Consider the following 16,678-nt stretch of genomic DNA (forward strand, 5'->3'; position numbering starts at 1 on the left):
GCGTAGGGTCAGCTAAATGGATCGAACGACGCTACCGCAATACCAAACAAGCACCAAGTAGGGTCAGTTAAATGGATCAAACGACACTATGCAGGCACTAAGATAGTTAAAAATCTTACTCTCACAGTTATAATCAGATTCAGAAGGCACTAATAAGCAAACATATACTTTCGTTAAAAAGGGACAAAATCAAAAGGAAAAGAAATGTTCCATCAACTTTAAAATGACCCGGAATTTCCTGAAATTCAACAAATCATGAGCTCAAAAAGTTCTCTCAGATTAAAAAACAATAAATAGGTCAGAATGAATAGTAGTCATATTAAAAAGAGGGTGTGAGAAGATAAAAACCACATAAAGGTAAGAAATGGATTTATGCAAGGCTTGTAACTCACTAGTCACTATTTTTCTCACATTTTTTTCAGCATTAGTTTCTACAAATGGTGAATAAAATTAGAGTTGACCTAAAATAAATAAACACTTACAAGTTAATGATAATGATTACAATAAAACTCACTCACTAAGCAAAACTCACCTAGCTTTTTTTCTTGATTTGAAAGGGAAATTTGAGGGTGGTGAAGGTGAGAATTCAAAGGGCAAGTGAGGTGGGTCAGCTTCACCAGAAAGCATTCCTACAATCTCCTTCATGGAAGGCCTTTTCCCAGGAGATCTCTGCAAACACAACAATGCAATGGTGATACATAGCAATGCTTGTTCTTTATCTAAAGAATGTATAGAACTATCAACAAGATCCAAGAGTTTTCCATTATGAGCAAGTTGTCTAGCCCATGAAATTAGATTTGCTCTCTCAAATTCTGAAATCGGTGATGCTGTTACTTGTAACGGTCTTCTTCCGGCAACCAAAACCAAGAGCAGAACACCGAAACTATACACATCACATTTCTCGGATAATTGTCCACCACCGCCGTATTCAGGAGCAATGTAACAAACGGTTCCTCTCATACTCGGTGTGCTACTTATTCCACCACTCTTTGGTATGTCACCATTACCCCAATCTTGACTATTTCTCCTTCCATTAGTCCTAAGCTCGCCGCTTAAACCATCTAACCACCAATCAATACTCCCTCTACTACTCTTACTCTTTTTCTTCTTCTCTACCGCCGCGCCGCCTACATCCTCGTCTCTCTGCCACCACGATTCCCCGCCATTGCCGTGACAATCAAGGCTTCTCTTTTTCTTCCTACTCTTCTTCGAAAGCTCTTCACAAAACTCCTCCTTCCACCATTCCCTTGGTTTTCTATTCTTCTTTCCTTTAACTTTCTCCTCATCAAGTGAAGCCCACCATTCCAATTTCTTCCTCTGCTTCTTCTTACCCTCCACCTTCGACTGCGCTGCAACCACATCACCACCACCACCGGAACAAATCGAAGAACCAGAACCAACCCACTCACTACTCTTTGGTCTCTCTTTCTTTATCTCACTCCCAATCCACTCCATCACATAATCCTTCACCCTCCCCGATTCAGATCCTCCCCCATTATTCTCCTGCTTCCACCACCAATCCCTCCCAGAACCACCACCACCACCACCACCTCTCTTCCTCTGATTCCCACTATCAATACTAAACTTATCAAAACAACCATCAGACACAACACTTGATTGCGAAACAATCGCCACCTCCGGTGAAGCATCAGAATCAACCAAAACCCTAACATTACAACTCTCCGGCGACCGATCAACATCATTTCCAGCAGTAGTATTAGGAACACTAACAGCACTCTCAAATTCTTCAACAACAGAAACAGAACTACAATCCTCATTCACACCACCAACAACAACAAAATCATCTTTCTTTTTCTTCTTCTCATGATGATGATGATGAATTTCTTCCACCATCATTTCCATTCCAGAATCTTCCAAACACTTAACCCTAGCAAGACCAAAATCACCAATCTTAGCTCTAAATTCACGATCCAAAAGAACATTACTAGGTTTAATATCACCATGAATCACAGGAGGATTACATTCATGATGAAGATACTCAAGTCCTTTCGCAACCGAAACAACCACATCGAACCGGTTCGACCAAACCATCAACTCATCACACCTCCGGTCTAACAACGCATCTTGAAGACTCCGGTTCGACATAAGCTCGTAAACCAAAACCAGCTTCCGACCGGACCGGTCCGAAGAGTAACCGAGAAGTGAAAGAATGAACGGAGAACGAAGATTCGAGCATAAAGAGAGTTCGTTGTGAAACTCTCTTTCACCTTGAATCGAACCAGGCGAATCCATTACTTTCAAAGCGACGGTTTCGCCGGAGGGGAGTGTGGCTTTGTGAACAGAACCGAAGCCGCCGTGGCCGAGACGAGTTGAAGCGGAGAATGAGTTTGATGCGCGGCGGAGGATGGAGTAGGAGAAGCGGCGGTGGTTTTGGTCGACGGGGGTTGTTCGGTTGTGTGAGAGTTTACGGTAGAGGAATATAGTGAGGGAGATTATTGCGGCGGTGAGGAAGATAGCAGCGGAGATGAGGCAGCCGATGAGAAACTCACGGCGGTGGTGGTGGTGGTGGTGGGGAGGTGTGATGGTTGCTATGGTTGGAAGTGGTTGTGGTGGCGGAGGACGGGAAGGCATGATTGTAATAATGATGAGATAGAAATGTTAAAGTTAACCCCATTCATGAGGAAGAGAGAGAAAGAGAGAGTGTGTTGAGTACTTGAGTTGAATGAATCTATTGACTTGTGAGTAGTGTGAAGTAGGGGTGGCAAATGGATGGTTTGGATGGATATGGATTTGGATGTAAATGGATGGATAAAAAAATATCCATGGACCCTTTACAATCCACTCAATTTTTTTAAAATAATCCAATCCAATCCAATCCATGAAAAATAAAATCCATCCAAATCCATCCATTTTAAGTTTTTAAATGGATGGATATCCAATCCATCCATATATTTTTTTTTAATTTCATAAAATAAAATACCAAAATGAATATTTTTTTATGAAAAATAACTTATCTTTATCAATTATTTATTAAAAAACAGCTTATTAAAAACAACTTATTTTATGCAAACAGATAAGCTATTTTCCATAAGCTTTCGAGAAGAGCTTATGAAAACAACTTATAGCTAACATAAAAAATTCTCAAGTTAACTATGAGATTGTTAAACAATAGCTTTTTAATTTGTTTATCCAAACAGATCCTACAAAATTCTCAAGTTAACTACGAGATTTTCTACTAGGCTTAACAACCACATAACAAACTATTGCTCATCATTTTCACAAGTTGGCCAATGAATATCATAAGTAATGCGTATTGAACTTCAGAATGGCTTATATATGAGACAAATATATTATTATCCATTTTCTATGCTTTCTATGCCCAAATTTCACTTCAAAATCAACATCAGAATGATTAAACATTATAACCCAGCTGAATAAATCAAGTGTAAATCATAAAACAAAACAAGAATCAAACAAACACAAAGTAAACACAACGATCTCACATTTACAAAAATCAATTGTTAAAATTCACAAACTAAAATCTTAGAAACCCAATTCAGAAAACTAAACAATCTCACATTGCAACAAATTAGAGACTCACAAACAACAAAAATCTTAGAACCCCATTTCAAAAAACACTAAAATCTCACCTTTACAAAATCAGAAAATTCGAATCGGTGATGACTGACGAGTGAAGAATCGGTGACAACTGAAGAATGGGTGGAACAGAAGAGAATTGCTACAGATTCATGGTGTGATAATCACCACACTGTGATTCGAAATCTAGAGAACGTCGGTGTCATTCTGAATTTCTTCGAAGAGGAGTTTGGGGAAGAATAAAAATTAGGGTTCAGTTTTTAATTGGGGGAAGAAGTAAACTATCAGCTTTTAATTTTTAATTTTTTTTGAATAAATCAGCTTTTAATTTTTTGAGTTGTTTGTTTTTTTATATTTTAATTGGATAAAAAATAAATAATAAAAAATGATCCATTGGATCATTAAAATAAGTTGGATGGATTGGATCCATCCATATTTTTAAATGGATGGATTGAATCCAATCCATTAAAAATAAAATGTTTGACGGATGGATCGGATGGATTTTATACTGGATGGATCGGATGGATATGGATTTGATGGATCTAATTGCCACCCCTAGTGTGAAGTGTAAGTAAGTAGTAGTATTATATTAGTACTTGGTTTTTTGTGTTGTGGACAACCAATATTGTACTAGATAAATGAAGAAAGAAATTTACATAAAAATTGGATTGATGCTTTTATAGAATAAAATTATATTATCTAAAGATTCTCTTTTCTTTTTACTTTTTGCCTTACTAAATAAAAAATAATAATGTATTTGAAGTTTTGCAAACTTTTTTTTTCTTTCAAAGATGCTAAAATATAATAACCAAGAAACTAAGTCTCTCTAGCACAAGAAGTGTCAGAAGAGAACAAAGGAAAATTCAACAATTGATACAACAAAAACCAAAGGAAAAACAAGGGAAAATATTGCGTGAACATGCGGCAGAAATATAGCAAAGCGCAATTGAAACTAAAGAATAACTCTCAAGCACAAAAGGAGATTAAGCCACCACATGTGTTAATTGAAAGCAAAATTAAGATGAATGCCTTCGGCCACCAATAGGATTGCAGCTTAATTTTGTCTAAAAGGTTATGAATAGAGTCCCCTTGATGTTCAAAATTCGAGCATTTCTGCCACGTCAAACAATCCAAACAGAAGAGTGTCAAATCAAGTAGAAAGTGTGGCTTTGTGAACAGAACCAAAGCCGCCGTGGCCGAGACGAGTTGAAGCGGAGAATGAGTTTGAGGCACGGCGGAGGATGGAGTAGGAGAAGCGGCGGTGGTTTTGGTCGACGGGTGTAGTTCGGTTGTGTGAGAGTTTACGGTAGAGGAAGATAGTGAGGGAGATTATTGCGGCGGTGAGGAAGATGGCGGCGGCGATGAGGCCGCCGATGAGAAACTCGCGGCGGTGGTGGTGGTGAGGAGGTGTGATTGTTGCTATGGTTGGAAGTGGTTGTGGTGGCGGAGGACGGGATGGCATGATTGTAATAATGATGAGATAGAAATGTTAAAGTTAACCATTCATGAGGAAGAGAGAGAAAGAGAGAGTGTGTTGAGTACTTGAGTTGAATGAATCTATTGACTTGTGAGTAGTGTGAAGTGTAAGTAAGTAGTAGTATTATATTAGTACTTGGTTTTTTGTGTTGTGGACAACCAATATTGTACTAGATAAATGAAGAAAGAAATTTACATAAAAATTGGATTGATGCTTTTATAGAATAAAATTATATTATCTAAAGATTCTCTTTTCTTTTTACTTTTTGCCTTACTAAATAAAAAATAATAATGTATTTGAAGTTTTGCAAACTTTTTTTTTCTTTCAAAGATGCTAAAATATAATAACCAAGAAACTAAGTCTCTCTAGCACAAGAAGTGTCAGAAGAGAACAAAGGAAAATTCAACAATTGATACAACAAAAACCAAAGGAAAAACAAGGGAAAATATTGCGTGAACATGCGGCAGAAATATAGCAAAGCGCAATTGAAACTAAAGAATAACTCTCAAGCACAAAAGGAGATTAAGCCACCACATGTGTTAATTGAAAGCAAAATTAAGATGAATGCCTTCGGCCACCAATAGGATTGCAGCTTAATTTTGTCTAAAAGGTTATGAATAGAGTCCCCTTGATGTTCAAAATTCGAGCATTTCTGCCACGTCAAACAATCCAAACAGAAGAGTGTCAAATCAAGTAGAAAGTGTGGCTTTGTGAACAGAACCAAAGCCGCCGTGGCCGAGACGAGTTGAAGCGGAGAATGAGTTTGAGGCACGGCGGAGGATGGAGTAGGAGAAGCGGCGGTGGTTTTGGTCGACGGGTGTAGTTCGGTTGTGTGAGAGTTTACGGTAGAGGAAGATAGTGAGGGAGATTATTGCGGCGGTGAGGAAGATGGCGGCGGCGATGAGGCCGCCGATGAGAAACTCGCGGCGGTGGTGGTGGTGAGGAGGTGTGATTGTTGCTATGGTTGGAAGTGGTTGTGGTGGCGGAGGACGGGATGGCATGATTGTAATAATGATGAGATAGAAATGTTAAAGTTAACCATTCATGAGGAAGAGAGAGAAAGAGAGAGAATGTTGAGTTGAATGAAACTATTGACTTGTGAGTAGTGTGAAGTGTAAGTAACAAGTAGTACTCCCTCCGGTCCTATTTATAAGAGAAATTTATGTCAACAAAAGTGGATGTATTTGGTCCAATTTTTTAACTAGATACATTAACTTTTAGGAAAATGTTAACTTGTGCCCTTAAGGCACAAGTTAATGAGCCAAAAATGGAAATAATTTGGTGTAATTAATGCATTTAAATTTAATTTTTTGACTTTTGATTAATTAAATGCACAAAATTCAAGAGAATGTTTCTACTTTTGATTGTTTAACATGTGCCCTTAGGGCACAAGTTAACATGGCCCTAACTTTTATTGATCAAAATTTCTCTTATAAATAGGACCGGAGGGAGTAATATATTAGTACTTGGTTTTTTGTGTTGTGGACAACCAATATTGTAATAGATAAATGAAGAAAGAAATTTACATAAAAATTGGATTGATGCTTTTATAGAATAAAATTATATTATCTAAAAGATTCTCTTTTCTTTTTACTTTTTGCCTTACTAAATAAAAAAAAATGTATTTGGAGTCTTGCAAACTTTTTTTTTCTTTCAAAGATGCTAAAACATAATATAATTACTAAGAAAATTAGTCTCTCTGGCACAAGAAGTGTCAGAGAGAACAAAGGAAAATTTAACAGTTGATACAACAAAAACCAAAGAAAAAATAACGGGAAAAATTGCGTGAACACGCAGAAGAAATATACCAAAATGCAATTGAAACTAAGGAACAACTCTCAAATACAAAAGGGGATTAAGCCACCGCATGTGGTAATTGAAAGAAAGATTATGATGATTTGCCTTCGGCTACCAATAGGATTGCAGCTTAATTTTGTTTAAAAGCCTATGAATATAGTCCCCTTGATGTTTAAGAATTCGAGCATTCCTGTCACACCAAACAATCCAAACAGAAGAGAGCCAAATCAAGTAGAAAGTGTTGCATATGCTTTTCGAGAAACTGCCTAGCGATCTGAATTGAAGTAAGTGCTCTTTAACATGAACTGGCTTGACTGTAACAAAGCCTAACCACTTGAAGATTTCATTCCAACTTTGACAAAAAAGTCACAATTCAGAAAGAGATGATCAATATCCTCTGAAGAGCCACATCCACTTGAACAATAATAAGTGTTCGGTTGAAGAATCTTTTCTCCTAATTAAGTTGTCAGTTTTAGGTAATCGATTGCGAAGTAGCCACCTAGCAAAAATGTTGACTTTTAAATGAACCCTCCTTATGCCAAAAAAAAAAATGTAGCATGATCATGAGATAAAGAGGCATCCCTTGAAGTCAGCACATTGTAAACACTAGTAACATTGTATTTAGAAGAGGCATGAAGTTTCCAAATCCACATGTCGTTCACATTAGCCTACAAAACAACAGGTGATAAAAGAACACAACAATCGTTCACATTAGTCTTGCTTACTTAACTCAATTAGTAGAGACATTACATAATATTTAAAAGCTGAGATTTGAAATGTGAACATCTCACTTTTTTTTTTTTAAAGATGAAATGTGAACATCTCACATATTCACCTTAAAAAGTGAATTTCTATCTACTAGGTTAATTAAACAAAAAATATATAAATGTATTTGAAAAGTCAAATTTAATTAGTGACGTTGATATTATTAAGTTGAATATCTTTAATTGAATTTTAATTCAAAATCTTACAATTGTGTGTGTGAATTGTAGTGAATATTATCGAACAACCATGTCATATGATTATGTAGAAAGAAACATACCATATGAAAAATAATGTGTCGCCTGACTTAGACATGTGTAATCCACGACTCAAAGTTTAACTCTCAAAAAAATAAAAATAAAAATTCGATCTAAATTAATGATTCGGGTTTAAATTCAGATTCTTTTATTTGTATTTGTGATGACTATTGTTATTTTAGGTACTCTATTTGTTCTCAATTATAAGCAAAATTTGACTTTTTAGATTCGTTCAATTAATGATGCATGTGGTCTATAATATATATCATATACATCACTAATTGAATTAACTTAAAAAATCTAAATTTTCTAATAATTGACAACGGAGGGAGTAGCTATCATTTGTAAAAAAAAAAAAAAAAAAAAACTATTTATCGTAAATCTTAGGGTGATACATTATTTTTAAAGCTTGAAATTTTAATTATTTTTCTATATTGTAATATTGACTATTGAGTCAAAAAAAATATTTTCCTATGAAATTTGAAATGGATGAAATTTGTGAAGTTTGCAGATATAGATATTTTTCAATGGGAATGATACGTGGTACGCGGTACCAATTTGCCAATGACGTTTTTAGTGGGATGGTCCAACTCTAAAATTCAAACCATGTACGTATTTGGTCCTTCTTGTTTAGAGAGATATAAATATCTAATCTACTCCTAATAACAATACCAAGAACTTGAAGATGATTTAAGGATTCAAATGAAGACTTCAATGTGATTTAAGGATTCAACAAGGTGTGATTCACGACTAACGATTTCAAGAGTCAACGGTCAAACTAACATTCAAACATTTTTTTATGAGCATAATTGTTAGTGCAAAAATTGCATCATGCACTTAATTGTTTGTGTTAACTATCTCATCTAGAATTGATGGGCGGTGTCATTTTTAGTTGATTTTGTTAGTGCATAATTTGAAGGGTCTTGTTAATCAGTGCCCCGGGGCACTGGTTGGTTAAAGAAGCCAAAAGAGGAAATATTAAATAAAAAAACATACTTTTTCAGCTTTTAATGCACTGATTACACATCTCTCAATGCAAAATCCTACTATATTTGACCCTTAACCAGTGCCCCGGGGGCACGGGCACTGGTTAACATTTTCCTAATTTGAATGGTCTTGCTAATTTACTTCTTCCGTTCCAAAATCTTAAAAAAAAAAATCATTTTCTTTGTTAAAAAATGTAAGCAAAAAAGATAAAATTTTATCGTATTTAATCATTTTTTTTAAGGATAATCATGTAATTTTTAAATAAATTTTTTTGCTTATGAAATTAAATGTAAATTAAATTCAATTTTCTCTCTTTTCCATTTTCTCCATAATCAATAGCCAATAAAAAATGTTTTGACATCTTCCCATGAAACTTATTCCAAAGAAAGCACAACAAATCATACTTCAAATGTCTATGTTTTAGTTTTCTTAATAAGTAGTATGATTTGATTTTTTTTTTCTTTTACAATTTGGGACAGAGGGAGTATGTCCTTAGTACATAAGATAAAAAAACTAAGGGAAATGTTAACTTGTGTCCTTAAGGCATAAGTTTAAAAGTCAAATGTAGAAATAATGTATTGGAATGCGTGCATTAAATTTAATTTTTGATGTTTTAATGAGTTGAATGCACAAAGTTTAAGGGAATATTTCTTTTTTGAGATTTCTTAACATGTGCCCTAAGAGCACAAGTTAACATCACCCAAAAACTAAATATAGAAATTTAATTTTGAAAATTGTGCATTCATAATCTTAAAAATTTATCTTTTCAATGTAGTAATATTTATTTTTTTAATTCTATTTTTAGACCCTTATTGTACAACTTAGCATTTTCCTAATTTGAATATTATGCTTTTTATTATTGATCGAGATGCAAACAAGGTGTAACTACATGATATTTTTTACCTTAGACAATTCAGGTTTACAATTGTGAACTCCCTCCGTCCTTTATGCCTCCGGTCACTATTACAAGCAAAAATCCACATTTTAAGTTCATTCAATAAATGATGTATGTGGTCTTTAATATAGACTACATACATCATTTATTGAAAGAATCTAGAATTTGGATTTTTGCTTATAATAGTGACCGGAGGGTGTACAATGTAACCAAAAAAAGACAAATGTTTATCCTATTTAATCTTTTTTTTAAAACCATATTTTCTCTCTCCTTCACTAATTCATTTTTCTTAATAAGTGTGAAATGCGAAAAAGCTCAATTAAATTAGGACGGAGGGAGTACAATTTTAGAATAATTTAGGTTTTTTTAATTTCTTGTACTCCCTCCGTCCCATATTAGATGACGTAGTTGACTCCGACACACGTATCAATGCATATGTTTTATCTTTGATATCTTCAATTCTCTACTAAAAAAAATTATGAAAATTTAATATTTTAAAAATATTCATCGAGACGAATCCAACAACATCTTATATGATATTATTTATCTTTGTGAATTAGTAGAAAAATATTGTCAAAGTATGTTAAGTTAGCAATGTACTCTCTCTGGTCACATTTATAAGCAAAAAAACAATTTTTAGATTCATTCAATTCTTAATGTATTTGTTCAATATATAGGTCAAATATATTTTGTATTCAATGAATCTAAAAAATGCATTTTTGCTTATAAATGTGATCGAAGAGAGTATATTGTCAACTAGGTCATTTATCGAGGGATGAAGGGAGTAACAATTTTCTAATTAAGGATAAAGCATTTTAGAAAGTGTATCTTCTTCACTCGCATGCTTGTGGATTTCGTACCACTTTACGCTTTACAGATTAAAAAGTCAACGAGAATCCCATTGAAAAGTGAGTGAATTTCGTTGGGAGTGTAAAACACGCACGCACAAGCAAGTTTGCTTGTTCCTACTGACCCTGAGATCACGTGACCTACAGGGGTAATAATTACTGGACCCGTAGTGTTAGATTAGATCAGGTAGTAATTACGAGCTTAGCTCAGTTGGTATGAACAATGCATAATACTTCCTCCATCTTTTATTAGATGACCTAGTTGACTCTCGGTGTCAGGTCTCAAACCGAGTTCCTCGAAGTTGAAGAGAGTTTCTCTAAACCACGTGACTTCTTGGGAGACAGGTAGATGACCTAGTTGGCTCTGACAACATACCAATGCATATTTTTTTATCTTTAATATCTTTAATTATCTATTTAAAAAATTATGAAAATTTAATATTTTAAAAATATTTATCGAGACGAATCCAGCATCTTATATGATAATTATTTATCTTTGTATCTTACTTACTAAAGCTTGTCAGGTCAAGCTAACCCTAACCCTAAAATTAACCTAGCATTTTCCCTCCCATTTCTAACGCATTAATTCCAGGTTTGACCTCCTCACCCTTAATACACGCCATAAATACATTTAAATTCAGGTTTTTTTGGTAATTCATTTCATTTAAACCCTTAATACACGCCATAAATTCATTTAAATTCAGGTTGTTTGCCAATTCATTTCATTTAAGGACACATTTGTTTGGAAAATAAAATAATATGGTTGCAACATTTCAATAATAGAACACGGTTGGAAAATAAGATAATATGGTTGCAAATTTTCAATAATATGGTTTCAAAAAAAATAAACACGGTTCAAATAAAAGAAATGCATTAAATAATTATTTTTTTAAAAAAAATAAACGATATTGCAAATTAAAATAATATGGTTCAAGTCAAATTATCTTTGTTTCTAAAGCTTGTCTGGTCAAGCAATTTCTAACCCTAATTTTTACCCAGCTTTTTCCCTCCCATTTCAACGGAATAAATTCGCAGATTTGACCTCCTCACCCCTTTGTCATGCAATAAATGTCATTCATTTCAAATTCAATTGTTTGAATTTCTCATTTAAATGTCCTTAAAGCATTTCGAATTCTCACATTTGACCTTCTCACTCCTTTGCCATTCATTAAATGCACTTTTACCATTCATATCAAATCTAAAAATTCTCTCCTCATTTAAATGCAATTGTTTGACATTCTTCTTTAAGTTCAAACTTTTAAATGCTCCTTTACCACACAATAAATTCTAACATTTGACCTTCTCACCCCTTTGTCATGCAATGAATTTCATTCACATCAAATCCAAAAAATTTCTCTTCATTTAAATACAATTGTTTGACCTTCTTCTTTAAGATCAATCTTTTAAATACTCTTTTACCACACAATAAATTCTAACATTTGACATTCTAACCCTTTGTCACGCAATGAATGTCATTCATATGCTCACGTTTATCTCTTATTATTAAAGCTTAACTCCCTCAGCATAAATCATCTTCACCCTCTCATGGGTCAGCATAGTCAAGGAAATGTGTGTGTGTTTTTCTTTTTTGAGGTATTTTAGATACAACATATTTTCTGTAAGTCAATCCATGTTTTAGAAATTTCTAATTGGGGTTTTTCAAGTTGTAGATAAAATTGAATTTTAATTGTATTACACGAGATTCAGATGTGGTTAGTTCTATGTATTTTTCTTAATTGTTTTTAAGTTGTTTCTGTTTTTAATCTAAGACTTACCAATGATGATTTAGAGATGTATTTTTGTTTTATGTTTTCAGTAACGTGTAAGATGTTTCCTTATCCTCAGAAAATCTAATGAATATGTCTTTTTTGCGTTAAGTTATATGTCCACCTTTATTTTGATTCAGTATAATATAGTGTATTTGCAAATTATTCCATCTGATATAGTGTTAGAAGAAAATATAAAAGACAAAAAAAATTATGCGCTGACATAGCGTAAACAAAATTTAAATAAGTTAAACAAAGTTTGGATACATCGTTAATACTCAAATTTAAATATGTTCAACTTATTTTGTGATTTTAAGAGATAGAAGCAAAGTTATAAGACATCAAACAGGCTGAGATAGAAGCAAAGCTACAAGTTAACAATTATCGGACATCACATAATATATAGTTTAAGCAAGTCACCTACATATAAATTTAGAGGATCTAAAATACTCAAATTTGAACAAGTTCAACTCAGTTTGGATACATTAATAGTACGATCAAGTTTTAAAAAGTTCAACTTATTTTATGATTTTAACATGCATCCATATGGAATTTCAATCCGAAAATGGCCAAGATACTTTTCTATCATTAGTTATCCTAATGTAGTAAAAATCAAAGATAGTTATATATTCTAATGTAGTAAAAATTTGCTTTGTAAATTATCCATGTAAATCCAAGAACGTGTTTGCATAAATTGTTCACGTATCTTATTTGAACTTTAATGACGTCATACTCTAACGTTGTCAACTTAATACTAATTATGTAATACATCATATTCCTTATGGAACTATTAAATTACAACCCAATTAGACGATATAACTTATTCGTCGCTTTTCTTCGTTGGTTGGACCCGTGCGTCGCACGAGTCGATGTTCTAGTATTAGTATAAAAATACGATCAAAGTATGTCAGGTCAAAAGTGTACATTGTCAAATAGGTCATCTAATAAGGGATGAAGGGAGTATATGTAAGGTTCGGGGTTCGAACCCTGATCACCACAAAAAATAAAAAACAAGATCAGGAAGTAATTACCAAAGTATTTTTGTGTGTCAATATTGACTCAGTTTATTTTATATTTGCTTTCGCGCCGGTTTTCGACCCATCAATGGTGCGCGACTAATCTGATTCATGCGTAGAGACATGTGCACAGACCAAACGTTGTTCCTCCTGGGAATCGAACCCGGTATTCCCTGGGTACGTCTTTGGAATGAACTTCTTGCCACTAGAGCTCAAACAACTTGGTTTATAAAGAAAAGAGTTTGAATAGCATATTTGTGAGTTCAACTCCATTTCTTGTGTAAGAATATGCATTCGTTGAGTCTTGATGTCTTTTTTAACCTTGATGAATCCTTAAGCACAATTGATGTTAATGAAGCTACTCTATTGTACTTCTTTGGACAAAAGTTATTATTTTTCATTTCTTTTTTGAAGTTTTTAAGTCGTGCCCTAACCATCCACATTGGTGAGGTCTTAACCATATAAGACCCAGTACCTAATAGGCACCCTCAATGTGAATTTTTTTTTGAGTCTCTTAAGACCCAAGGTCTTACTTAAGACCTCAATGCTTAAGTGGATCCCACATTACTTTTTTTAAAAATAATCATTTTTATTTTACTATCTCTCAAATAGATAATAGTGTCTTAAATAAATAGTTATTGGTGGGACCCTTTTAGACCTTTTGTTAGAGGGTCTCCATTGGAGTGGATGAGTACCTATTAGGTACTATCATTAAAAAATAAAAAAAATGATGTGTCCATGTGGGACCCATTTAAGACCTCACAATTGAGTGTCTCCAATGTGGATGCTATAACACAACTTAGCATGGTAAAAAAAAAGCATGGTACGCATTTATTTATAACCCCTACTCCCTCCGGTCACTATTATAAGCAAAAAACTACTTTTTAGGTTCATTGAATAAATGATGTCTGTGGTCTATATTAATGACCACATACATCACTCATTCAATGAACCTAAAAAGTAGTTTTTTGCTTATAATAGTGACCGGGGGAGTACATAATTAGAACTTTAACCCTCCTGTGTCCTTAAAATAGGTGTAGCTTAAAGAATGTTGGGAGAATTAATGGAACCAACACATAATCCAAGTACCATTAATATGAAAGGGTATGATGATAGTAGTTGAACAAAAACGTGTTAAGATCCTCTCCATTTATTATTCTCTCCATTTCATCTATTTGGAGAGATTAGACACACAAAAATTTCGAAAAACTAAAAAGTAATTAATGATGGTGGGACCCACTTAATAGTAGGACCCACTATCTATTTTATGTGTCTATCTCTCTTCAAATTGCATACTCCATTTATTATACCAAATGGAGAGGATCTTTACCCAACAAAAACAGCCTTTGAATTCTTGTAAACTTCGTAGGAGGAATCTAAAAGGTATCCGAGTGCAACAAAGAATGAGATAGCGGGAAAAGGTAGCACATTTTTTCTTGGTTCTTGCTAACCAGGTCCTCATGGCATTGGTTAAGGACATTTTATGTAGAAAAATTGTTTTTAAAATTTTTAATGTATTGAATGCATCATAATTTTAAGATAAAATTTTAAAAGTGTCCTTAGAACATTTATTAGTATTACCATTAGATTATTAAAAAAAAAAAGTATTACCATTAGATAATTAATGAACATAGATTGAAGAAGAATTTACTACATATGACCTTAAATATAATGAACATAGGTTAAAGAATACATAAAAGAAAAAAGGAAAATGCTAACAAGTGCCCTAAGGGCATTGTTTGAGCATCTAAAAGTAACAATTTTTGCATTGGAAATTGTACGGTTATGACTTTAAAAAGTGTTTGACTTGTATTTTCAAGACATAGTTTCTTTTTTTGGGTTCCTTAAACAATGCCCTTAGGGCACTTGTTAGCAAGACCCAAGAAAAAATTGTACTCCCTCCGTTTCAAAATGAGTGTCGCTTTAGCCAAAAAAATTTGTTTCAAAATGAGTGTCGCTTTCAGTTTCCAATGCAATAATAACTTTTTCTTTTCAATTGTACCCTCCAATTAATACTCTGCACACTACTTCCAAAGTATTACTTTTAAAACTAACCAATAGTTAATAAGGATAATTTGGTAAAATAACCATTCTCTTTCTTTTAATCATTGCACTTCTAAATATGTGTGTAAACACCTAAAACGACACTCATTTTGAAACGGAGGGAGTATTAGAAAATACTCCCTCCGTCCCGCAATACTTGACCTACTTGATCATTTCTCACAGATTAAGAAAAGTATAAAGATGAAAGAAAGAGAATGATATTTTTATTGAATTGCCCTTATTATTATTTTTTAAAACTTCACTTTTTAAAGTAATTATTACTTTCTTTGTTCCACTACAAACTTTTACATGAAGACCACAAAAAGTAACTATAAGGGGTAAACTTGTCAAAATAAGCTTAAAAATTTGAGAAGGTCAAATATTGTGGGACAATTTTTTTTTCCAAATAGGTCAAGTATTACGGGACGAAGGGAGTACGAGTTAAACATTTGTTAAAGTAATAATTAAATTATTTTTTATACAAACATTATTTCTTTTGATTTTTAAACAATACTACGTCGAGAATAAGTTAAGTGTTGAAAGTTCAAATCCAACTCTTATAATGTCCTTATATTTTTTACAATAAACCTTTTCTTAATGTACATCATCCGATCACTGTTATAAGCAAAAATCAATATTTTAGGTTCATTCATTAAATGATATATGTAGTCTATAATAAAGACTACATACATCATTTAATGAATGAACCTAGAATGTTGATTTTTGCTTATAATAGTGTCCGGAGGGTGTACATCTTCCGGTCACTATTATAAGCAAAACTTTGTATTTTAGATTCATTCAATTAATGATGTATATGGTCTTTATTATAGACCACATACATCATTTAATAAATGAATCTAAAGTGTAAAATTTTGCTTATAATAGTGATCGAAGGGTGTATTTATTAGATCCTGATTCCTGATACCAGTAAACTTTTTACAAAAATCGAAATTTATCATGTGAGTTGGACTTTTCTTAGCAGTGGTTAGTTGTGAAAAGTAGAAAGCCATGGTTGTCGGGGGACCTAGGCTGACCCGTGAGGGCGATATTTCCAAGGCCTAAGCGATTTTTTAAGTTGTTTACTTTCCCTGAAAAAGAAGTTGCTTGCTTAGACCATTTACAATGGAATGTTGAATCTCAGTTTCAACAAGAAAAAGCCATGCAGTGGTCTGTTTAATATGCAGTTGAAAGTGGCATGGATGAGAGAGGTGTTTAACGGGTTCAACACAATTGAAAGTCTGCGAACTGCCACGCGTCACGCTTTGATTGGGC

General features: G+C 33.5%; 1 protein-coding gene across 1 annotated transcript; it reads right to left on the reverse strand.

Moving 5' to 3' along the window:
* Nucleotides 1-333: 333 nt before the first annotated feature.
* On the reverse strand, nucleotides 334-2,710 carry LOC146898071 (Protein kinase superfamily protein). The gene has a single exon (XM_085732635.1). The coding sequence runs from the start codon at nucleotides 2,590-2,592 to the stop codon at nucleotides 529-531; it is 2,064 nt and encodes a 687-aa protein (XP_085588761.1). The 5' UTR covers nucleotides 2,593-2,710; the 3' UTR covers nucleotides 334-528.
* Nucleotides 2,711-16,678: the final 13,968 nt, after the last annotated feature.

The sequence above is a fragment of the Medicago sativa genome, chromosome 8, assembly GCF_051527215.1.
Source record: "Medicago sativa cultivar Bolivia chromosome 8, Bolivia_mono, whole genome shotgun sequence".
NCBI lineage: Eukaryota > Viridiplantae > Streptophyta > Magnoliopsida > Fabales > Fabaceae > Medicago > Medicago sativa.